We start from the raw sequence: 25,363 nt of genomic DNA, 5'->3' as shown, positions 1-25,363 counted from the left end.
TTCAATAAAAAACTCCAATCGCGAAAATTCCTGATAAACAAAAACGAATAGCAAAAAAAACGTTGATGAAGAAAAGTTAAAACAAGACCAAAAAGAGTCAAATTTTTATAACCTTAAAATTATGTGACATTTGTAATTTTGTACATAACCAAAAATATCAAATGTTATTAAAGTTTAAAATTAAATGTTGAAAATATATTGTTTTTATGACATATAAAAAATGTTGCGACAACATAATTTTATTTTTAAGTATATTCCGGTAGTTCAAATGAAATGTTCTAGTAGGATACTCGGATACAGGAACTTTTTTCGTTATTTAAAAACAGTGTATGTATTACTCAATGTTTAAATGAAAGTATTTGTAAGAATTTTTATTATATTGTAGATCACCTAGTAGTAATAAGTTACAAACACTTGCCTCAAGTATCTCAGAATACAAACAAGGACAGAAACAGTTAGATCTAAATGTATTAACTGATATATACAAAAATGTAAATTTTGGTCAGTATTAGCTTATAACACTAAAGAAAATAATATTCCTTATAATATTTAATTTCAGAAAGTATATCGAATGATGAAGGACAAGTTTTACTACAATGTTGTGGGTCTCTAGCCATAAATTCATCCCAGCAAGAAAGAAACAAATTGTGTCAAAATATTTACGGAAACCTCGCCAAGCATAATAAGCTGGATGTAGATGTGTACAATACATATATCGAAATTTGTACACAAAATAGAACTTTAATTAATTTTAAACAGTTTTTAGAAAATTTAAAATGTGAACTGCATAAACGAACTTATATGTTGTTATTTCAAAATGTTTGTGAATGTGGGGATATTAGTCAAGCGTTTCTCTTGTTAGAAATGATGAAGAGTGAGAATATACCAGTGGATGAAGAAATTTTTAACAATTTGGTCTTAGTCCATACTTTAAATGGGTAAGTTCTAATTTTTAAATGTGTAATGGATATTTATTGTTCTTGCAAGTTTAAGTTAATATAATACATCAGATGAAGGCAAAAATCATGTCAAGCAATAAGGTGCACATTAGACCATGATATAAGCTGTTGGTCTCCAACTGCTCACTAGTTCATGGCCGTTCCATTTATCTGTTATTCCAGCTTGTTTATCCTTGCTTTGCCTGGTTCATCATGATTTTGATTTGAACAGTCTTTTAGTTTAATGCTTCTGAGTTTTGTTATTTTCCCAGTACAGATTACCAATATGTAGCTAGGCAAGTTGCTTGGTGCAGATGCCACCTAGAGAACTTCCAACCTGCCTGATTTTTTGTAGATACTCCATCTCTTAGTCAGTATGTTCACTTGTCAGTTTTATAACATATATCCATAGTACACAGTACATTCAGGTCTTATACACCACTAAGTCCATGAACATTGCTCAGTTTTGTGGCAGACTAACCATAGACAACCTGCAACTACCTCCAAGATTATTTTACAACCTTTAACCACCATCTTTACATCTTTAATTTATGTTTTTAGAGGTATAGAGGCTGCTGAGAATGTTTTGGGAACTATGAAAGCTGCGCAAGTGCTAGAAACTACACAAACCCATGTAGCTATTTTAAAAGGTGTAATCAGGAATAAAAATCATAGTGATTTAAAAAAAATTTTGGCTAAATATTACGTTCAACTTGATGAAGATCAATTACTCCTAATACTGAAGGAGATAGGATTAAATGGAGTCATTAGTTGGTTGCCAGAGGTAAGTCCTTCATTTAGTAAGACTTAACAGCTCCATACTCTAAAGGTGCCAGTCAGAAATGACATATATACTTAGATTATAGTTGTGACTGACAGATAAAGTAGTCGATGTATATAGGGTAACTATTGAGTTTGCATCTATGTTGTGGAGCATGTTATCAGCACACTTTAAGTATTTTATTTTATTTTTTAGATGAATCCACTTTTTAAAGATCTTTCCTTGACAAGAGACTTTATTAACAACTTGAAAAATATTTGTGTTCACTTTGTACATATGAGTGAACCTTATTCAGCAATGAAAATGTTTAACTACTTCCAACAAGAAGCTGAGGAACACTGTGGGATTTTTATATTAGAAGAAATGTTGCACTCTAACATAGTAAGTATATAACACTTATATGTTTCTCTATATGTTTTTTTCTTTCAGTATGTATAAAGCCTCATTTCTCCTTGTTTTTACTCTTCTTGCCTCATAAACTCTTGTGACTCATTTACTTTCCTCCATGCTGCATACAACCTTTATTGTTTTCTTTTAATAACTTTAAAAATATATTAATAATAGCTTCTCTGACTCTTTCTCATTTATGAACATTACTTTTCTTTTTTCAGTATTTATTTTCATCCTCATATTGCCTATTTTTTGTGCCCATATGTTTATAATTTGTAGCTTGTCCATATTTCCTTGGGTTTCCTTGTCTTTCCTTTTTTGGGTTCATATTATCCACACCACCTGATTTTCTAATTTTAATATTCATTAAAACTTTTCTCTATATATATTTCTTGATAATCATCATTATTTTTCTTTATTTATTAATATTAATTTTTAAATATTGGCATTTAGAAAAAAATCTCTACAACATGCAACTAACATTCAATAAAGAAAAACTGCTAATGTTGGAAGGAGTTGTATGATGATAATATGGTGACTTGATGATTATATAATAGAAGAATTAGATAAACACCAAAAATGAACTGTTTAATGTGACAAATAATTCAGTTTGCATCTACTACGTTGTAGTGATGTAAAGTATTGTGTAAATAACCTTATAAGGTATTACTTGTTATTCAGAAGTTCACTAAATTAAGTGTCAACAAGTCTATCGATGAATCTTCTAATGTTCTTTTCAAACATTAGCATAGAAACTTTTGTGTCAGTATTTACAGTTTTGCTGTAACTAGAAATATGTCAAAAAACTGGACATAAAAGTTGACCATTAATTAGTTGACTATTATTGAGAAATAGTAATTAACTGGCAACGCCGCTCAAAAGAGCGGAAGGAAAATAAACACGCCTGCTTTTTAGTGACACAAGGTCGCGATTCAAATTGGCTTTGTCGTGTAGTACTTAAATATTATTGATATTTCACTAATAATGTAATTTTTTCATGAAAAAAGTATGTTTATGTACTTGTTTTATAATTTAGTACTATACAATTTTTGTAGGAATATGATGAATGTTTAGCTGCTGTTAAATTTTTCTGTGATAACTACACGAACGAGTACGTCTATGAAAGATTAACTGAAGTTGCTTTAAAAAACGAATATTACGACATTGCTTGGAGACTTTTCGAGCATTTACAAGCTTTAAGACCTCATTTTTTCTGGCCCTTGTTCCTTAATGCCAGAAATGTCGAAGGAGAAGCAGGTATGTTTAATATTATATCATATATTTATGAAACACTTAGAAAATATTAATAAACCATTGAAAAAAAAACATGTAACTTAAGGAGGTCATGGAATCACTTATTTCTACATTTATACCTTCTTTAATGTCTTCTTTTTTGTGGTGTGCCTAGACATGATACGTTATAGTTAACATTTTGCAGGTATCTTCAAAGTTTTAGACCGAGTAAAAAAGTTGGGTGTTCAGGTCGATACGGACACTGTGGAGTATTATATATTACCCTTTTGCAACCTTGAAGATGTAAAATCCGTCGTGGAAAAGATGAAAAAAGAAGGTTTTACTGTTGTATCGGTTTTAGGTCCGTTAGTGCGTGTATTGTTGAAAGGAAATAAAATAAAAAAGGCTGCTGAATTATGTAAGTACATGATTTAAATCTTAATTTATTATTTAATCAATCGATCAGTTAATGTATTAAGAATAAGGATAGAAAACTTTATTACGTTTGGTTGTAGGACATATCAAAATAATTTTCCCTGTTAAGGGTCCCATGATCCTCTTAGCATTTGCAGTTTTTGGCTATTGTATGTAGCACATACTACTGAAATTACCCTGAAGGATTGTTTCTATTTTAAGAGTTTTTCTGGAGGCCGTTTAAGAGTTTTTATCTATCTAGTATGATTTGATTATAGCAAACCATTTAATGTCAATGTTATCCAGATATATGCCCCTACTGCAGAAAAGAAATACGACAATGATGTCGAATCATTCTATAGCCAATTAAAACAGACACTTAAAAATCTAAAAAGTAACGAAGTCACATATATCATTGGAGATTTTAACGCAAAAATTGGCCAAGGCCGAAGATCTGACCTGGTAGGTGAATATGGACTAGGGGAGAGCAATGAAAGAGGCCATAGATTATACCAGTTCTGTCAAGAACATGACATGATAATCGCAAATACATGGTTCAAATTACACAAAAGAAGGTTATACACATGGAGGGGACCAGGAGATAATTCACTACATATGATTAGAAATCAGATAGACTATATTCTGGTAAACAAGAGATTTAAGAATGGCGTCACCAGAGTAAGACATATCCTGGTGCAGATATCGGTTCAGACCATAACCCTGTAATAACTGACATCAAAGTGAAGCTCAAAAAAGTCCAAGAAAGCCCCAAAACACCAAAATTAAATATCTCAATATCCAACAAAACGTTAAGAGAAAATGACTTAAACAATGAGCTAAAGAAACCAATCAATGAGAACAACGCAGAAATATGGAACACATTTAAAGATCTTACCTTGAAAAGTAAGTAACAGAAACTAATTAAACAAAAAATAAAGGTGGCTAAAGAAAAATGGATGGAGGATAAATGCAAGGAAGTAGAAAAGTTGAATGAAAAACATGATATGTTTAATATATTTAAAAAAGTTAGAGAAGTAGCTGGTCTTTATCATAAGAAAACTCCACATACTATAACCGATTCGTCGGGAAAAATGATAATAGACGAACATGAAATTCGAACAACCTGGTGTAATTATATAAGTGAACTGTATAATGATGATAGACCCAAAGAACTGGAGACTTTAGTTGAAGGTGAAGGACCAGAAATACTAAAATCAGAAATACTGCATGCTATAAAGTTAGCAAAGAACAAGAAAGCCGTTAGCCCTGATAACATACCGACCGAGATTTTAAAGCTTATAAATGAGGAAAACATTGGAATACTGGTCAAGCTTTTCAATGATGTTTATTCGACTGGTGATATCCCTGAAGATTGGTTAAAGTCCGAATTCATAACACTACCAAAAAAACAACGTCCGAAAAACTGTAGCGATTATAGAATGATAAGCCTTATGAGCCACACTTTGAAAATATTTCTACGCATCATCCACAGTAGAATCAGAGATAAATGTGAAGAAGACCAGGATGAAACACAATTTGGCTTCAGAAATGGACTGGGAACTCGGGACGCCGTCTTTGCACTAAATGTATTACTGCAGAAATGTCGAAATCAAAGGAAAGACGTCTTTGCTGTATTTATTGACTATGAAAAGGCCGTTGATCGAGTACAGCATCACGAATTAATTACAACATTAAAAGATAAAGCAGTTGATAGTCAAGACATACGATTCATAGAAAAGTTATACTGGCGTCAAACAGTGACAGCTCGCATAAACGGAAAATCAACAGAAATATGTAAAATACAAAGAGGTGTCAGACAGGGTTGTATACTATACCCACTGTTATTTAATTTATATTCAAATAGAATATTTAAAGAAGCGCTGCATAATTTGGAATGGAGCGTGAAAGTTAATGGAATTCTGATAAATACAATCAGATATGCAGATGATACAGTTATTTTAAGTGATGACATGAATGGATTACAATGCCTTTTAAATGCCATTGATACAGTGGGAAGAGAGTTTGGCCTAAACATAAACTGTTCAAAAACAAAACACATGGTGTTTAGCCGTTTATCACATCAAGATGCACGATTATATGTTGATGGTCATATAATTCAAAGAGTATCCAGTTTTAATTATCTTGGTTGCCATATTACTGAACAACTAGATCCAGATCAAGAGAAAAAACGTAGAATCGAGATAGTCCGCACGACATTTTTAAAAATGAAGTCGTTCTTCTGTAATGATAACTTGCAACTTCAACTTCGAAAGCGCATGGTTAAATGCTACATTTGGTCAGTCCTCTTATATGGTGTCGAAGCATGGACATTAAAAATATCCACCATTCATAGTCTGGAGGCCTTTGAAATGTGGCTGCACAGACATATACTAAAAATTCCATGGACGGCTATGCTGACAAATGTGGCAGCTTCAACTTATTATGATGGGTAAAATCGAAGGACGTAGAGGAATTGGTAGAAAGCAGGCCTCGTGATTGAAGAATATCAGGGAGTGGACAGGAATGAGGAAAGCTGAGCAACTCTTTAGAATAGCTCAAGACAGAGACAGTTTCGCCATGTTAATCGCCAACGTCAAGGGGACTTGATAGGGCACGTTAAGAAGAAGATGATTTGATAGTTTTTCAGATGTATATTGGGTTTTGCGAAAGAGGAGAGGGTGTGCCGACTGTTTAGCAGTTTGTATGGTGGCAGGTGACAGTGTTTTTTGAGATTGAGAAGGAAGAGAAATAAAACTAAATCTGGTATTAGTAGTTGATTTGTTAGTAGTGGATGAGTTGATGACAGTCTATTTTGTTCCTATTGATGTGATTTTTTGTCTTTGGCAGATATCCAGGTATAGAGTCGGCAAGGTAGGTGTAGGTTAGGATTTAGGTAGTCTGAACCACATATTCACAATTATTGGTTTGTTTTTTGTCTGTCATCATTTTTACTAATTTTAGAACTTTTAGGTGAACACTACAAGGTTAATATCGGCGGTGACAAATTATTCCATTTGATTTGTACCTCATGGCGAGCCACAAAAAGTCCCTTGTTAGTTACGGTGCTAAAAAAATATTGTGAATCGAATAATAACGACAATGATACAGTTGGAGATTTTTTAGTCAAGTCGCTGCCATCCTGCAAAAACAGATACGATTTTCACGATTTTTCCAAGACGTTAAAGGTAAAATTTATATTTTTAAAGTGTAAAATTGTGTTAGTTAGATGTGTGAATAGATTTGTACATTAAATTTTTTTTATGTATGTACAGTGCAAATTTACAATTTACTCCACACTAACATTCTTCTCACGGCTTTTCTTCAGTGCCTCATTTCTTTGTAACCTAACCTAACATGTTTGTTTACAAAAGGTATGTTTGAAAAAAATGGCTGACACTATTTTTTGATGAAAAGTCCTATTAAAATAAATCAAAAATGTCGAAATATTGACCATCTATTGCAGCTCCTCATTTAGTAAGTTTAAAATATTCTAAATTTAAGTAGTATTTATCTCAGCTTAGCACCTAGTCTTAAGATGCGATACTTTGCACATTTTCATCCATATCCTTAATAAGAAAGTTACAGTAGTATTAAACTGTATCTATCCATCTGATTATTTTCTTCCCTTCGCTTTATTCTCACTTTTTCCCGCCTGTAATAATCTTAGGGCCTTTCTTTTCTTTGGCATCTGCAACACGTGCCCCAACTATCTCATTTTTTAAATTAGCCATTTTATAAAATAAATCCAGCTATTCTTTTCTCTAACCTTACTTCTTGTTTCAATATATCTTACGACTACATCTTGGATAAAAGACTAATGATCACTTGCAGATACAGGTGACTACGACAAATATATACGGTGTAGGTAAAAGTTTATGGTCGGTATAGTAGAATTTAACAGGATATCTAACCCAGATATAAAATCATATTTTCAGCGAATAGACAAAGAAAACAATCATATTTCCCCTTGGTCTCCCCTCCACATTCCTCATGCACGCCCATTAGTGAACGCCAGACGATTATTTCCGATCCAGCTTATACGTAAGAAACAGCGGCAGGGTTGCCTTGTTACATATTTGAATTAAAACATTGAATTGATTCAAAAAATTGGCGATCAGTGGCGCGGTTATATTGCCATTCAAAGCTGGATGTGATGATATTAAAAATGAAACACTAATTGACACAAATACTGGTACAAAATTTTTTAAATCGATGAGAAATTTACAGATTCGCATTTTTATTTGTAAAATAAAATAAATAATAAAGATAAAATTGTAACCTAATTTCCAATAAAATAAGTTAATTTTGGCAATATCGTCATTCGTCCGTTCTCTTCAATGGTAAACTGCATACGAGACAGGCTGAACGCTATGCTATGTATTTCTTTTTGGAAGTAACCGCGTGTGAAGATAAAAATTTGATATGCCGACTGTTTATACAACAGAAGAACGGGTACAAATAATAAAATGGTACTTTGTGGGCAATTCAGTACAAGAAACTATCAATCATTTATTATGACTTTTGAAAATAGGCCAATATCTATAGAAAAAACTGTATTGACCATTATTCATCAATTTGAAAAGTTTGGCTGTACTAATGGCAGACATAAAAAATGCTGCTCATCAGATCAACCTCGCGAAAAGAAAATTTCTCAAGAACTAGAAATTAGAGAAATTCAAGTTTGTGCATTGGCTGAAGCAACGCCGTGTTCAAGTAAACAAATTGCCGATGAAGTTGATTTGAATGCAAAAACAGTGAGGAATATTTTGAAAAGAAACAACTACCATTGTTATAAAGTGCAGACAACTCAAAAAATATTTCCTTATGATAAATTTAAACGGATGCAATTTTGTGAAATTATGATGGACAGATGCCATGCAAATAATAATTTTTTGAAAAATATTTTGTTTACAGATGAGTTCTCCTTCAGAATTCACAAGAAACATAATCCATCCGTTGTACGTTATTGGTCTCAGGAGAATAAGCATTTGAGTGTGTCTGTGCGTACGCAATATCCACAAAAGTTGAATGTTTGGACTGGAATTTTGGGAGACCATATTATTGGTCCTTTTTTCATTGAAGGCAATTTAAACGCAAATATCTCCAATTATAAAAAAACAAATTATTCCTGCACTTCAACGTCTTCAAATTAACTTCAACGAAATTTGGTTTCAACAAGACGGCTGTCCTGCACATAATGCAAAAGCCGTTAGAGACTATTTAGCGTTAATTTTTGCTGAACGTGTCATTAGTACAGACGGTACAATAAAATGGCCCCCTCGGTCACCCGACTTAGCTCTTCTAGATTTTTATTTTTGGGGGATGCTAAAAACGAAATTGTACAGGCATGAGTTCGAGCGAGCTACCAACTTGGAGGAACTGAAGGAAAAGATAATCTAACTTAGCCAAAACATATATCATCGGTAGATCAACTCAACGCCATGAGAAATGCGTTGTATAATAGATTTGGTTACTGTTCGTTACAATTTGGTGGTCTGTGTGAACATTTAATTACCTAAAAATTTTATTTGGTTTAGAATTTCTATTTTTTTGGAATTATTTTTAATTTAAACAGTAGTGTTGGAATTATTTTTTATTTGATTTCATTTTTATAGAACAAATTTTATACTTTTATACTATTTTTATCTTTTTTGTTTCATTTTTATAGAACTAATTTTTATTTTCACACCTATTACCTCCAAAAAATCTAAACGAAAATATTGTTTCAAAGATATTTGGAAAATACAAATTAATATCTTATTTTTAATTAAAAGACGTAATTTTTCGTCCAGTTTAAATTTAATATAATACACCTACTCCTTCCTAATGCTTTACTAGTACTGTCTTTATTTATTATGCTTTATGAAAGACCAACTCACGCACTCATGCAATACGCATGGGATACCAAACTAGTTCTGTTCTGCTCGTTACCACAGTATCAAAATCAAAGTGTCGTTATTTTGACGACGCGACTTTGCCAAATAATTTTGTATGAAGCTTTTTTATTGTGGCGTCATAATGCAGTTTATTATTTTCATTGGGAATAAGGCACAATGTGACTTTAAAATAAGCTTATTTTGATGTTTAGATTTCTAATTCGGAAATCGTACTTAAAATACGAAACATTAATAAATTTTATTTATATAAAACGATTTCTGAAGTGGAAATCAAAATGTTAAATTAAACTTATTGTAAAATAAAACTGTGGCATATTCCCAATAAAAAACAGTAAGCTGCCATTTAAATCGATTCGCCCAAATTTGATGATATTAGAACATAGTTCAAATGCTAAAAAGACAACAGGTCAAATAAAACCAATAAGTTTGGCAACGTTGAACTTCCCCTCTTCTGTTGAATTTATTATTTCCACTAATGCATTTTTTCGATCATATAGAGGGCGGACCTCTATACTTCTCCCTTTTTAAACAGGTGTTTCTCACTCCATCTCACGTAAGGTCCGTACTGACGATAGATTATTACCCAGGTTGTATAGGTATCCTATAATAACAAACATAGCGGATTTTGTTACAAAAGTTGATCACTCTGTATAGTTGTCAGATTTTCTGGCATTGAATGATGATTCAAGCCAGTCTTGATCTTTTCCTTCATTCGCTGTATCCATTAACTTATTTTAATTTGTAAGGTAAACACTTTTACACTTAATATGGTATTTTATAAATAATTTTAGGCCATTTTTGAAGCCAAGTTAAAAATAACAACTACATCGGCAGATCTTTTGCGAGAAAAACTTCAAGAACAATTTGGAGAGAAGGAAAGTGAATTAAGTGAACAAATTTTAGACGGAATCGATAAAATTTTGCAGTTGAAATTAAAGACGGAGAAAAGTTATATTCCACATCCGGTAAGTATATGTCAGGCTATTCATATAGTTGATTTAATTTAAGTTCACCATCAGTGGGTCGGTCAGTGGCATTTATTTTAAATTTATTAAAGGATATCTTCCTTTTTATATATTTTTTATCTTAATTTTAGACGAATTTTAATATTTTTATTGTTTTATATCAAATTATATTCTGTATTTTTTTGTATTGATGATTTTAAATGATAATTAATATTTAATGTGATTGATTTATATTTATCAACGATTTAGTGACTTCGCCAATGTTTAAGGTAGCTTGCAATCGAAGAACTTAGAAAACTACAATAATTCATATATCCCTGGTCCATAAAAAGTATGTTATGATATTTTGTTGAACAAAAACTCCGGTCTGCCCCAAAAGTATGCGACTTTCGTTGAGAACTTCGCGCCAAAACATTACAGTGCCCTCTATGGAATACTAGCATAATCAGTAACTTGTCAGAACTTGGATACTGCAATTACCAACGAAAAATGAGAGTAGACTAGACTAGACGAACGTAGATCCCACGATAGGAAAGAAGCCGGTATATATACTCGAAGTGAAATTCTCATTAGTCATTTATGTTAGGACCTCATAAAATGACTATGAATATGGATACTACCTTGACCGAACTAGAAAGGTTTAAAATTCTCATGATACGAGAATTTGACTGACACCAAGTTCTGCGAGCTCCAACGATTAAAGGTGCCATGCAAATGGTTTTCCCTGGATATCGGGTCTGCATGGTCTGAAGGAATCGAGGCTCTGTGTACAGCGCCGTTTTATTGGCGGCGGCTGTACTTAGGGGTTCAGGACCCTCCCAGCTGACGGCAACGTCCCCGACAATTACCCGCTCATCCTGTTGCGCGACAAGGTCAGGTATCTTCAAAATCCCGTCGGCGCATCTTATTCGCGGCTTAACCTCGTAAATCTACCCTTTCTTCTCCACTGCTTTACGTAGGTACGTAACGAGCTGATCATGTCTCTTGATGCGGGGCACTTTTGGAAAACGTGACTAAGGCTCTCGTTCGCGTTCGCATCCCTTTCGGCACCTCCTTTTATGTGGTGGATTTCAAGGGATGCCTCTTGTTGGTAGGAGATTTCCTCGCAGTTGGATTGCCTTGATAAAATCTCTCCCCGACCAGTAGGGCGGTGGATTGCTTATCCAGGCTGAGCTTTCTGAATGTGAAGAGCCCTGGCGAAGTCCGTATCCGCTATAGCCGTCCTCAAGTTTCTGGCTCAACTCACTCGCGATCGATGCTAAATTGCCCGAAGATGTTCTGGTCCATTTTAATATTTTCTTCCAGAGATGTGACATATATGGTAGACTGAGGGTTAACGACGTCGTATCAGTAGCTGAGCTGATAAGTTTATCCTTCTCATGATAGCCGGGACGTGCATGGCCATGGCCATGACGCCCAGGCCACCCTCTTTTGTGAAAGAAGGTTTTTGTTAAGAAGGTCATAATTACTATTGCACCAAGCAGACCTGGAGGGTGATTAGTTGCTGGAACGGCCTTTCAAACTAAATTTGAATGCCCGCAACATCCGACACGCACATATATCGTTGGCCTCACCTATAGTTGACGAAAAATTTTCTTTTTCAATTTTGAGAGGCTTTGCAACTCTGATATTAGGATCTTTAAGGAAAAATCCGGAAATCTGATAGCGTTGGCCCGACCAGTGTGTCAGTCTGTTTTCAAACCGGCTATACATCCGGAAAGGACAGCAATGGCTGCTAATAGGTCTGTTTCTTTTCTGTCTGGTCTAGACATTTTATCATCAAAACGTAAACATTCTATTATAAATTCAAATCTTTCCCGGTCCATAGTTGCTTTATATATCGCACCAGAAATTTTGTCATCAAACATTTGTCTTGTCGCTAAATGATTGTCTTTTTGGACAGCAGCAATAATAAGTAGTCCTATTTTAGAAGTGCATGCAATTCGTCCATATTCACTTTCGAGTTTGTAAGTTTTTCGACTTTATATTTTTGCGCCCTAACGGAAATTTCAGCATTTGTATATCCTACAATTTTTGCTAGAGACTCTGGACTCATAAAACGATGAAAAGCATCTAAGGGAGTTTGTGCTTCCTTGGTTTTATCAAAGGGACCTTGAACAAAATGTACGAAGTTACGTTTTGGAGTTTTACTAGCGGCCTTGGGTTGAGAAGACCACCCGTGTCCATTTTTACCTTTTCGACTCGACGGCAACCGAGTTTGATTCTCTTTAGCTGCAATTTTTGGAGATTCTTCGTTTGATGGAGTTTGCTAAGCAGGACATTTCTTTTTCTTGTGGATTTTAGAGCCATTACTTTCTTTTCTTGAAAGCACTGAAGTAAACTGTTTTTCCAACTCATTACTCTTTTTAGAACTTCTTTTTCTTTTCTTACTATTGGATGGCAAGTCATGGTCGGAATCTGAGTCATTTTCGTTTGTTGGTTCGAACTCTGATTCGGATGGACTGAATGCTTCTAAAACGGCATCTTCTGTTTCAGATCCACTTTCTGATTTATCAGAATTGTTATCCGATTCATCTGGCCCAAAGTTTTTCCAGGCACAATTGCAACTCAGCTTCCAACTCCCGGTGCGTGAGAGGTCTGTGCATGTGTCTATTTTTCGTATTCATATTTTACACTAAAAAAAAAAAACAAAACTGATAATATCGTTGTTTCTGCAATTATAACGTTATTTCTTACCTTCGTAATATTACGAAGCTGTGCTCATTTGCAGGCACTTCACTAATAATTTAGTTTAGATATACACTAATGTGAGAATAGACGAGCGGGCGAGAGATACTGGTGTACTCCTTGGTGCACTGATACATATTGTTAAGTCGACTGACAATTGCACGAGCTGGATGCCGAAGAATATACGAATCTCTGACACTTTTATAACAGACCTCCTATTGTTCGATTTTTTCTGATCTATCTATATTTTTGTTTTCAGCGTGAAATGTCAGTGGAAGAATTAGAGTGCCACTTGGTGGAATTAACGGAGAAGGGTATGGAAACCCGAGGAACTCTTCGAAAGCTAATACAGATGCACGTAAATCTCGGTAACGTGACTAGAGTGGAAGAACTTCGGAAGCAATTTTTAGCACACGGCTACGAAGAATCCGTAGGAATGAAGTCGTCGTTGATGCATAGTTTTGTAGTGAACGGAAATACCAAAGCTGCTTTAAATCTTTATAACGAAATTACAACTCTCCATCCGGATTTTAGAATAGATAATTATAAGTCGATCGATCTAGCCACGTTGTTAGTGAAAGAAGGTAGGCTTACGGAGGCTATAAGCTTAGTGGAGAGCATTGAATATAGGTGAGTTTTTACTAACCATTATACACTTCCCGGCATAAAATTCCGCCACTTAAAATTTTTGATTAAGTTTAACAATTTATATTTTTTTTATTTGTATTCCGATTTTTAAGATTCTTGCATCAGTTTGTAGGTACATGTATTGACATCGTATATGTGGATCATCTCCAATATGCATCTTTTGTTGTAATTTTGTTCTTTTTCCAAAATCTGTACATTTTTAAAATCAAAAGAAAAAGATATACATAAGATACATAAAAAAGATCCAAATTCCATCAATAATAAGACTGACATCAAAGATCTTTCTAATATGTATTATAATTTAATGAGTTGAGTTGGTTTTAAAGGCATCATGGCAGATATTTAAGTACCCTAAACCACTCCTGTTTTAAGATACCTCTATCTTAATTACCTTATCTTAAGGTCAGATACCAATTTTCTAATCCGTGGTAGAGGTCGGTCGTTGACGTTTTTACCGTTATTTTCATAAACAAGTAACTAGTTAAAAACCTAGTTAAATTATTCTACGAGTTGATTGTTTAACAGTAGTTTCAAATAAGCGAGTACCTACATAAACAAACACATTTGCTATTATCGTTTATGTGTGTATGTATTGAAGTGAAAGAAACTAATGAAGGATATATTTATTCTAACTTGAATAAATGAAACAATACAAATAGTAAATAGTACTTAAATTTACATTACACATTAGTATTAAATCGCGAATCGTCTAAATTGACATTTAAAAACATAAGTTTTTCCACTTTACTTGTTTACCGTGTTCTTCTTAGATTTAAAATTAAACCAGATTTTGAAAACATGTGTTCACAAGGAACAGATGTTGCTACAACATTACAATATTGTATGAATATAGTGGTTAAGTTAGGATATACTTGGCGATGGTTTTTACACCACTGTAATGGAAAGTTCCAATCTCCGTTCGAATTTTTTCTGGGTAATATATCATCAGACAAATACATGTCGACTTCTTTTATAGCTCTCGATACAGATGTACCTTTAGACGGGTCATGTCCAATTAATTCATCAAAAATACACCATGGACTTAAGTCATCTTTATCGGTTTCTTTTTCTTGTACTGGTTGATTTTCGATAGTACAATCTTCTTTTTCTTTAATTATTATAGAAGTAACCAGCTTCTTAACTCTTTCTTTTATTTTTTGAGCTTTATTTTTATCAGAAAATCCTTGCATTTTAAATCGTGTATCCATAAATGTACATAATGACAATGTGCCACTCTGTTCTATCCCTCTTTATCTTTCTGCTAAACCCGATTTTAGTAATTGTACTACGTCGAATACTACGGATATAAGGTTACCTTTTTCTAAAATTTTATTGCAAGATTTTTGCAGGCAGCGTACCATAACAATCACTAAACTACCCTTCAAGTATTTTTGGCTACTCATTGTACTTGTTATTGTTTCAAAAGGCCGTAAAATTTGAGAAAGTTGAGAACAAATAATCCAGTCTTCATTATTTAGATTTGGCAAGTCTGTATTAACTAGTGCCAATGTGACACGGATTGCCTTTTCTAACTCGGTCATTCTTTTTAGCATGTAATAGGTGGAGTTCCACCTAGTTTCCACTTGGATTGGCCGTTTGGGAACTTTGTTCTGTTGTAATTGATACTTTAAAAGCCTTTCTGAAGATAAGGTACTTTTTTTGAAATGTGTTACGACTTTTTTATTTTATCTATTTGTACACGACAGCATTTAAGTGCGTCCTCTACCAATAAATTTAACGTATGAGCAAAACAACCTCAATGTTTCTATCCCAAAACATCTTTAATAGCTTTGACCATATTTGAGGCATTATCTGTCAGTTACTGCAAAATTTATTTTTCCTTTTATACCCACTGAGTAATAATTTCACAATTCTACAATTCCAAAAGCGATGTTTTCCGAATTATGGTTTCCAAAAAAATGGCAGCAGCCTAATAAAACCGTTTTATAATCTAAATTTTCGGTTAAGTAATGTCCTGTTAACTCTCAGTTACTCGAGATGTCCAGAGGTCAGTAGTAATACAGATATTTTCTACTTCTTTAACAACTTGTGCTCTAATAATTTGCTCAGTTTTGATATAACATTCCTGAAGTAATGAACCTGACAAACTTTTTCTTGTTGGCAATTTATATCCAGGAATCCACCTTGCAAACTTTTTAAAAACTCGTTCTTTAACTATGGAAAACGGATGAAACGAGTCTATGCATAGGTTTATTAAATCCATATCTGTCTGTTTCTTTCGTTCTAAACTAATATTTTTAATAATGTAAGCATCCATCACCTTTTGGCGCTTGGGTGGCGGTGGCAGTATGTCAGTACTTGTAGTAGAAGTAGTCGGAACGGACAGAAATGTATCAGAAGAAGTTTCTTCAGACTGAGTTTGCGAACCAGAGGGTGTTTCAAGTTGGCTTTCTTGAATCAAAGTATGTTCTCTTTTTAAATGGCTTTTGAAATTTGCTGTAGTTGATTTATAACTAAGTTTTTCTTTGCAAATATTGCATACAGCCTTCTCATTGTTAATTCTCTTAACAGACATTAAGCACAGCGTAAACGCATGTGCGCTCACAGAACATGCATTAACTTTAAAACATGAATTTAATTTCGAAGATTCCTGTATTCTGGCAAAGGAAAAAAACCATTCAAAACGTGTTTTCTTGGAAATGTGTTTCATAAAATCTAATTCGTCTTGTATAAATAAAAAGTCAGACATAGATAAATTGAGCAACATTTATTGTTACTTACTGACAAAACATCAAAAATAAAATAAAGATTTACTTTTACATATACACACCGTAATACACCTGCATACAAAACATGTTGCATACTATCAAGACAGGTTTAATATACTACTTCCATTAATATAATAACAAGAACTCCTAATTTCTCTTTAATCACACTATTTTTGTTTTTTTTTCTGTTCTCTATGGATCAGTCCAAAACACACCATGAAAAGATGCCACTAACAAAATTTTAACTTTCCAACTAAATTTTAAAATGTATATTTTCCATTATTTTAAATGTTATATTTTATATGTGTGTTTTTAATGTTGAGTGTCGTAGCTTTACAAAAATAATCTCAACGACTAGTAAGTTGTAATGACAATTTGAGATATGTTGTAAATATTTTGACTGCAGCCCTAATAAACTGTGCTGTTTGTTTATATCGACAGTCAATAATATCCAGTATTTCTTATATATATATATATATATATATATATATATATATATATATATATATATATATTATTTATTATTGTATATTTTTTTGTAGACCAGAATTTCGTTCTGCCTTAGTACAAAGAAATTGTGTTTTGTTGTTAAATTCATTTAAAGATCAAGCCAAACAAACCGAAATGTTCGACTTATTAATAAAAAAGAAGCTATGTGTAGTCAATAATATTATGCTTGGGCCGCTAGTAAGGATACTACTAGAAAGGTAAGATTATTTAATTTCGTTTGTACAATGCCAAAACCACGAATTTGCAATATGGAAAATTGTCGCCCAAGTAGTTTAACAGACGAGGTAATTTTGAAAGCTATTGATGTCAAAGTAACGATTGTGCCTAGCGAGTCCAACGGGGTGTTAGTTGTGGTATCCAATATTCGTGGTTTTGGCATTATGCTGACGAATACTATTGTTTTATTTATCCATTTGTTCCTCTTAAGTTCTTTGCACGTCATCAATGACATTTCTTCGTCGTCATAGGATAGCCAATTGCTTATAATTTCTGTCATTGCGAACTGCATTGATAAGATGTGATTTTGTGCTTCAATAGAGTCAGATTCACTAGATAAAACAATTTTTCCCATCTCTTTTTGTGTGTACTTCTCACTTTGCACACACACTAACCGTTATGCGTTTTCAGTACCCCGCGGCTCTCCAGGATCCCTGATAATCCTGTTAAAGTGTCAACCCAAAGAGAAGACCCCACTATTATTTTTAGACACCACGATATTAGATCAATATAAGAATATTTCCCATTAGTTGTGAATAAAAAGATTTTTAGCGAAAGTAACCTGTACCAACATATTTATTAATATTTTTCTAATTCTTAGGGGTGATTTGGAAGGGGCCGTAAGTACTTTCATCACATTCGCCGAAAAGCACAAAGTTACACCGCTACTGTTTGAATTAATAAGAGAAATAGCTTTGTCCCAAAACGAAGACTTATTACAGACAGTTTTAGACGTTTCAACCAAAGTCCACGGGCCCGTATCGACGCAAGTGATGCTGATAGCTGTGTTGGCCGAAATTGGGGAAGAGAGAATTTTAAAGAAATTATTTGCGGTAAGTTATAGCGATTTAAACGTCGTTCTTCTATTTTTATTCACTTGTTTATGTTTCAGACAACGAAAATCCCAATCCAAAGAGAGCTGAAGAAAAGATGTGAGAGGTGGATTAAAGAAGGCAAGGTTAATGCCCTACTAACTTTAGCGAATAGTTGTAATAGAGTATCTAATGACTTAGTCGATGTTGATTTTATTTATCAGTGCATTATCAAAACGTTTGGTAAGTATTTTCTTTAACAAAAAACAGTTTTATTCGGCCGAATCACTGACTAATAACAATTATAAGGGGGTATGTTGTATGTATTTGTATTTTCTCTACCCTTTTGTATGGGTTGGAACCTTGGACACTTAAAAAATCCAACATTAAAAACCTAGAAGCATTCGAAATGTGGTGTTACCGACGTATTTTGAAAATATCATGGATAGATCGCAAAACAAACGAACAAGTTCTCGAACAACTAGGAAAAGAATGCGACGTTTTAAATTTGATAAAAATCAGGAAATTGGAATACTTTGGGCACATCATGAGAGGTGAAAAATACGAACTACTAAGGAATATAATGCAGGGAAAAATCAAAGGTAGAAGAAGCGTAGGAAGACGTAAAATCTCGTGGCTACGCAATCTCCGTGAATGGTTTGAATGCAGTTCAGTTGAACTATTCAGGCGCGTAACCAACAAAATTATAATTGCCAGAATGATTTCCAATCTCCGATAGGAGCGGAACTTGAAGAAGAAGAATGTTGTTATTTCCCCTTTAATTACCGATGCGTTCGTTTGATTACTTCTCTTAGGGAAAGAATGTATTTTCAATGTTAACGTGTATTTCTTACAGCACTTACATGAACAAAACAGAGATTAATGATTAACAGGACTTAAGTAAAAAAAAATAACTTGAGGCGTTATAACCTCTGAAGTCTGTATGCCCTTTTTCCCCAGTAGGGCGCATGGCATAATATCACTAATAATACAGGACGCAGCGCGACCTACAGGGTAGGCAACATGCGCGGAAAAACATTGCAATACGGGTTGCATACACGTAGGAGATTTGTTACACAATAAGTTTTTATTAAAATTTTATGATTGGATCGATGAATCAGGAGAGAGTAAATACAGAAATACCTACAGAGTGCATGTGTATTAAAAAATATATTTAATAGTAGTAAATTAAAAAACTTACTATTAAAAACTTATTAAGTATAATGATATAAAATTTAATAAAAATTTTAAAAATTATCAGAAATGGATTTATAAATTTTCAGAACGTTTTCAGTCCTATCGGACCATCATCAGTGAAAAACGTCTATATAGTATTTGGAACTACAGTGGAACTTGGTTATAGCGTCATTGAAGGGTCCAGTAAAAAAATGACGCCATATCACAGTGACGTTATAAAAGAAGTAGAAAAAAATGAAATTTTAACGAGGCAAAATTTTATTACAGGATTATTTAGTATTACAGCTGTATTTAGGATAAAAAAAATTAAGAAAGAAAACATATCATGTATATGAAATTTACATTTTTTATGAAAAAGTTCTCTAATGCTGAAAAAAGTCTGTTATTTTATTCTGCACAACCCTTTCCGAAAAATAAAGATTTTCTATAGTGTCCTTAATAATCTGAGCTGCTTCTTTGGTAGTTGTGGATGCCTCCCTGAACTCATAAAACCTGGATATGGTCTCAGCAGCTCTAATTACTTGTAGATGGATTGTAGAACAATAAACGCCGTCTTCTTCTTCGTCTTCATTATCTTCATCAACATCCATTTCCACATTTTGCACTTGTTCAACAATTTATTTATAACTTAAAACTTGAAATGTTTCTACCTGATCGTCTACTGAAATGTAGGAGTCAAGATCAGTTCCAAACTCTCTCTGGTTTACATAAAATTTTTATATCCACTCTGACAAAGGCATTTCGTCATCCTCGTCAACATCCTGAACATTGGGAAAAACTACAGTCTTTAAGTTGACGAGAGCTCTTACAAATTGTCACTGACGTAACAGCACTCCACGCATTGTCTAAAATCTGAACTGCATCAAGGATGGTAATGTTCACGGGTTCCTCGTTGTCCATACAAAAAATCATCATTTTCAAAAGCTGTTTCCAATAATGGCACTTTAAACTTCTTATGGCGCCTTGGTCCATAGGCTGCAAGACACTCGTGCAGTTGTCTGGTAAGAAAACTAGGTTGATATTGGTTGATATTTTCATATGGCTCTCGAATTTCTTTTAACTATATATTTTTAAATTATTAAGTCATTTTATGACAATTTTCTATTATGAAAATTATTTGTATTTTTTTTAGCCGCTAACAATGACTGTGAAGCCGCTGTTAAGTTTTATGAAAGATTATTAGATGAGGACGTTCCTGTTAATAGGAAACTAGAACGAGATTTATACCAATTCCTTAAACAGAACAACTATTCGGTGGTTAATCCAAAATAAACGATTATTTTATATAATTTTTGTTTTATTCTCCCTTCCTGTGTGCTCCATAATATACTCGGTTCGCTGCTCCTAGTCCAAACTGTCTAGTAAATATAGTAATCCATAGTTTAATAGAAACTTCCTCATAAGACAGTTTTAAATCATCATAATTTTTTCTGATATAACGTATGTCGTATCATCTGCGAATTGTACGGATTTGTACAGAGATATGAATTTAGGTAAACAGTTGACATAAATAATAAACAAAAGAGGTCCTAAGACCGAACCTTGTGGGACTCCATGTTTTACGGATAGGAAACCGGAGAGATGTCCTTTAGACACTACCACCTGGTGTCTGCCACATAGATAAGAAGTTATAAGCTTAAGAGGGATACCACTGATTCCATAGTAATTTAATTTGTGGAGCAAAATGTCGTGTGAAACGCTTTCAAAAGCCTTCGACAAGTCGCAAAGAGAAATTGCCGCGTTCAAGCCCCTCAATCACCTCACTCACATTATATACCGCATTCGTAGTAGAACGAACCTGAATCCATATTGTGAGTTGCTAAAGTAATAATTATTGGACTCAAAATAGGAATAACATTGTTATTTGATAACGTTTTCAATCACTTTCCCAAAAGTAGAAACAATGCTTATGGGTCTGTAATTGTCAGTTTTACAGGAATCACCTTTAGATAGGTAGTACTTTTGAGTATTTTAGTACTTCCGGAAATACTCCAGGTAATAGGATTAAATTAATAAGATGAGTGAAAGGTGTTAAAACTATTTGGTAAGTTTCTTTTAAAATTTTGCTATTAATTTCGTGAACGTCCCCACAATTTGAATTACTAAGAGACTTCATTATTTGAGAGACCTCTTCTTCTACACCGGGACGAAAAAAAAAATGGACTTGCTCGGAGAAGGATAATTTGTATAATTCTTCTTCTTCTTAAAATGCCATACACCAAAGTGCGTAGGCGACTATCTCATTACTAGAATTCTGTTCTTGGCGGCGTGACACAGCTCGCCTGTATTGTGTATTCCTGTCCATTCTTTAATATTCCTTAACCAGGATAATTGTTTGCGGCCGGCTCCTCTCCTACCTTCGATCTTCCCTTGTAGGATTAACTGTGGTATTTCATATTTTGCTCCTCTCAATATGTGCCCAAGGTAACCAATCTTACGTTTTTTAATTAATTCAAAGAGTTCTCTTTCCACGCCGGCTCTCTTAAGGACGTCATCGTTTCGAACTCTATCCACCCAAGGTATGCGCATCATTCTTCTCAATGACCACATTTCAAATGCTTCAAGTTTGTTGATAAATGTTTTTTTCAAAGTCCACGTTTCCATTCCATAAAGCAAGATGGACCATATGTAGCACTTGACCATTCTGTAGCGTATTTCGAAATTTAGGTTTTGATTACATAGGAGCGGTCTGAATTTCACAAAAGCTTGTCTTGCCATTTGTATTCGGGTTTTTATCTCTTGTTGTGGATCCGATTGGTCATTGATTGTGGTGGCAAGGTATTTAAAAGTTTTCACGCGTTTTATGCGATCGTCACCTATGCATATTATCGGGTTTTCTGGAGGGTTTCTGCTAATGACCATATATTTCGTTTTCAAAATGTTGATTTTGAGGCCATATTTTTTACCTATGCTATTCACCCTATCAAGTAATAACTGCTGATCTTCCAAATTATCAGTTATAATCACGGTGTCGTCCGCATAGCGTAGGTTGTTAATTGGTATGCCGTTCACCTTAATGCCTAATTCCGTGTCTTCTAATGCTTCCGCAAATATATTTTCAACATATAAATTAAAAAGCATCGGAGAGAGTATGCAGCCTTGGCGGACACCTTTCCGGATTTCAAATTCATCCGTATATTGGTGTTGATCAATCCTCACCTTTGCCATTTGGTTCCAGTTTGTATAACTGGAACCAATTTGTATAATTAGGACATTACAATTGTAGTAAAAAATTGATTTATTTCGTCTGGAGGTAGATCAGGTTGTACCGAACTGAATCTTGTGTTGTTTCTTTCGAAATTTACTATTTTCCCGAAGCCTCTAGGTTTATTATTGGAATTGGTAATAAAATCACAGTAAGCTGACTTTGCTTGCTTTAGAATTTTGTAATTGCCGGTTATATTCAAATTTTTGTTGTTTATATACTTTGAACAAATCAGGATCCTTAGTGGCATCTGCAATGTGTTTAGTAAGAGAAAGATTAGACCTTAATTAATTACTAAACCATTGCACGGGTGTTTTTCAGCAGTTTGTCGTACATTTTTTAGTGGAAAATGCTTTAATATTAAGTTGTTATAAGTTTCGGTAAGAAAGACTGTCAAAAAATCAGGATCATTATTCATATCATTAATATCACGTTTAAGCTTCTGTAAACCAGAAGAAGTAATAAACCGTTGACATTTTGGTTAGTGTCAACAACTTTATGCTCAGAGTCAATAAATAAAAATTGAGCTCGACGGTCAGTAAAACAATGTTCAAATACGCCCACTCTGTAGATATTTTCAGAAAAGTTTGTCATAATGTTGTCGATGCAACTACTGGACTGGGATGTGATTCTACAAATCGTTTATAGTTATTTTTAGACCAAAAGATATTAATAGATTTTGAATATCAGGAGAAGGGTCAGATTCAATTTTAAAATTGATATTAAAATCATCAAGTATGATCAGTTTGTTTGCTTTACTAAGTAAGGACGTTATGACATTCTCAAAATTCACCAAAAACAAGTCAAAGTCACCCTTACCCGATCTTTATAGAGTTAAAATATTGGTTTGTATTGAAGGTACATACATTGCACAAACCTCTGAACTTTGCTCTACATTATATTCATTTAGAAGAAGAGAAGAATAGATAATATTTTCTTGTATATAAATTGCAACTCCATCTTGTTTCTTTTTTACCCTACAAAAGAAATAAGCTAATGAAAATTTGAAATACACTGCAAATTTACATTAAATGTGCTTACCGTACCTTGTCGAATTAGTTTATTTTAATAAAAATTTGTAAAGTTTCTAGGTTTCTTCCTCCGTCTTCTTTATGTGCTGAAAATTTCTTTTGAAGTAAAATTTCCTAACTGCAGCTAGTTTGGGCCAAATATTAGGTCTATAGACTTCGTCAATTTTATCAAAAGCTAAAAATACCTTATATGTAGAGTATTTGTCAGTTCTATGCTGTTCCACGCAGTTAAAAGTGATATCGGGTATTGTTTCACTCAAGAATTTTAGATCATCGGCTTTCATATCAACACCTATGCGGGATACATGTACATCACCTTGTCTAGGAATGGTGTTTACAGTAGACGATTCGTTGCTTCCAATAATGGGTTTGTATTTGTTTTCGATTGGGTATTCCAAGAAGTGTGTCCTGTTTTTACTTTCTTTTTGTTCATCACTCATGTATGAATGAGGTCGACTTGTATTTTTGTTTAATGACCATTTTATGGATTCTTGACTGGTATAAGTATAGTAAGTGGTATATTAGAACCCGGGTTGCTAGGGCCTGCTTTATTTACAGTTTTTCTCTAGATGACGTTAGTATGGGTATGGCTGATTTTTTATCTATTAATAAAGAAATTAAATCTTGTTGCTCCTCCGTACGTTTTTCTAAATGGAATGATAGTTTACTGCTGCAAGTTCATTTTTCATTTTACTTAGTTCTTTGTTTGTCTTTATACACCGATCACACACAATATCGTCTAGGTTATGTTCAACATTGAATGCTTTAATACCTTTTTGCACTGTTTGTGTTAATCTATTAACGGACTCTGATAACTGAGGTTTTAGATTAACTTTGTTTAGAGCAGCAAGCTCAAAAATAAATATAGCCATTATGATTGCCAACTTCCGTAGGGAGACGGCACTCTAAGAAGAAGATAACTGAGGATTAGAACCGGGCAGTGGTAACTTAAAATTCACTATCATGTCAATAAAGTAGTTCCTACTTTTTTAGCTTATTTAGTTTAGCTGTTAAAACTACGACTTGATTATCGGACGCCATCTTTAAATATCAAGAATATATATATAAATATCAATATTGTAGAATGACTAGATTTCCGTCTTTCCTCCCTAAAAATCCCCATTTTAATCTCAATCGCATTCTGTTATTTTTGTGTTTTCTAATCTCTTCCATTATCTCCTTATTTATTGATCTGTATTCCTATGTGGTTCTATCTGAGAGTTTGCTCCTTTTTTTCATTTGCACACCCTTGTCATTTTATTATTATCTATACTATTTTTTGTTTGGGACAATGTTTTTCTGTTGCATTTCATCATCGTAGTTCAGAGTACTTTTTATTTCTTTTTGATACTCTAATTCGTAATAAAATTATCTTTACTTTTGTTGAGACTATCAGAGAATCTATTTAGAACACCTACATCCTGCATAATACATTTTTCTACTATTACTGTTACGGTTTTTTTAAATTCTCACTTCTTCTTCTCATTGCGCCGTCTCCTTTTGAAGGTTGGCGATCCAAATGGCAATTGTAGTTTTGGAAACTGCTGCGCGAAAGATCTCTGCGGATGAGCGGTCGAACCATCTCCTCAGGTCTTTCAGCCACGAGTTCTGGCGTCTTCCTACTGATCTTTTGCCCTGTACTTTTCCTTCCAGTATAACTTGAAGTAATTCATATCTTTCGCCTCTCAGCACATGACCCAAGTATTGCA

General features: G+C 33.7%; 1 protein-coding gene across 1 annotated transcript; it reads left to right on the top strand.

The window, feature by feature from the left end:
* Window positions 1–106: 106 nt before the first annotated feature.
* Window positions 107–20,707, top strand: Lrpprc2 (Leucine-rich pentatricopeptide repeat containing 2). Its single transcript, XM_072534147.1, has 14 exons — window positions 107–327; window positions 386–501; window positions 560–938; window positions 1,500–1,722; window positions 1,915–2,100; window positions 3,165–3,366; window positions 3,548–3,760; window positions 6,727–6,941; window positions 10,445–10,618; window positions 13,566–13,936; window positions 17,226–17,390; window positions 18,011–18,242; window positions 18,302–18,464; window positions 20,551–20,707. Exons 1-14 carry the CDS (start codon window positions 221–223, stop codon window positions 20,688–20,690), a joined length of 2,886 nt encoding a protein of 961 aa, XP_072390248.1. The 5' UTR covers window positions 107–220; the 3' UTR covers window positions 20,691–20,707.
* Window positions 20,708–25,363: the final 4,656 nt, after the last annotated feature.

Source organism: Diabrotica undecimpunctata, chromosome 6 (genome assembly GCF_040954645.1).
Source record: "Diabrotica undecimpunctata isolate CICGRU chromosome 6, icDiaUnde3, whole genome shotgun sequence".
NCBI lineage: Eukaryota > Metazoa > Arthropoda > Insecta > Coleoptera > Chrysomelidae > Diabrotica > Diabrotica undecimpunctata.
The sequence above is the reverse complement of the archived record's forward strand: the minus strand, read 5'-3'. Positions and strand labels throughout refer to the sequence as shown.

Excerpts from the sequence above, each read along its gene's own strand:
- Lrpprc2 (XM_072534147.1), top strand. The coding sequence starts at position 221 with ATGTTGCGACAACATAATTTTATTTTTAAGTATATTCCGGTAGTTCAA. Across the intron at positions 1,723-1,914 it reads TCATTAGTTGGTTGCCAGAG|ATGAATCCACTTTTTAAAGA; the intron begins GTAAGTCCTTCA and ends TTTATTTTTTAG. Across the intron at positions 18,465-20,550 it reads GTGCATTATCAAAACGTTTG|CCGCTAACAATGACTGTGAA; the intron begins GTAAGTATTTTC and ends TATTTTTTTTAG.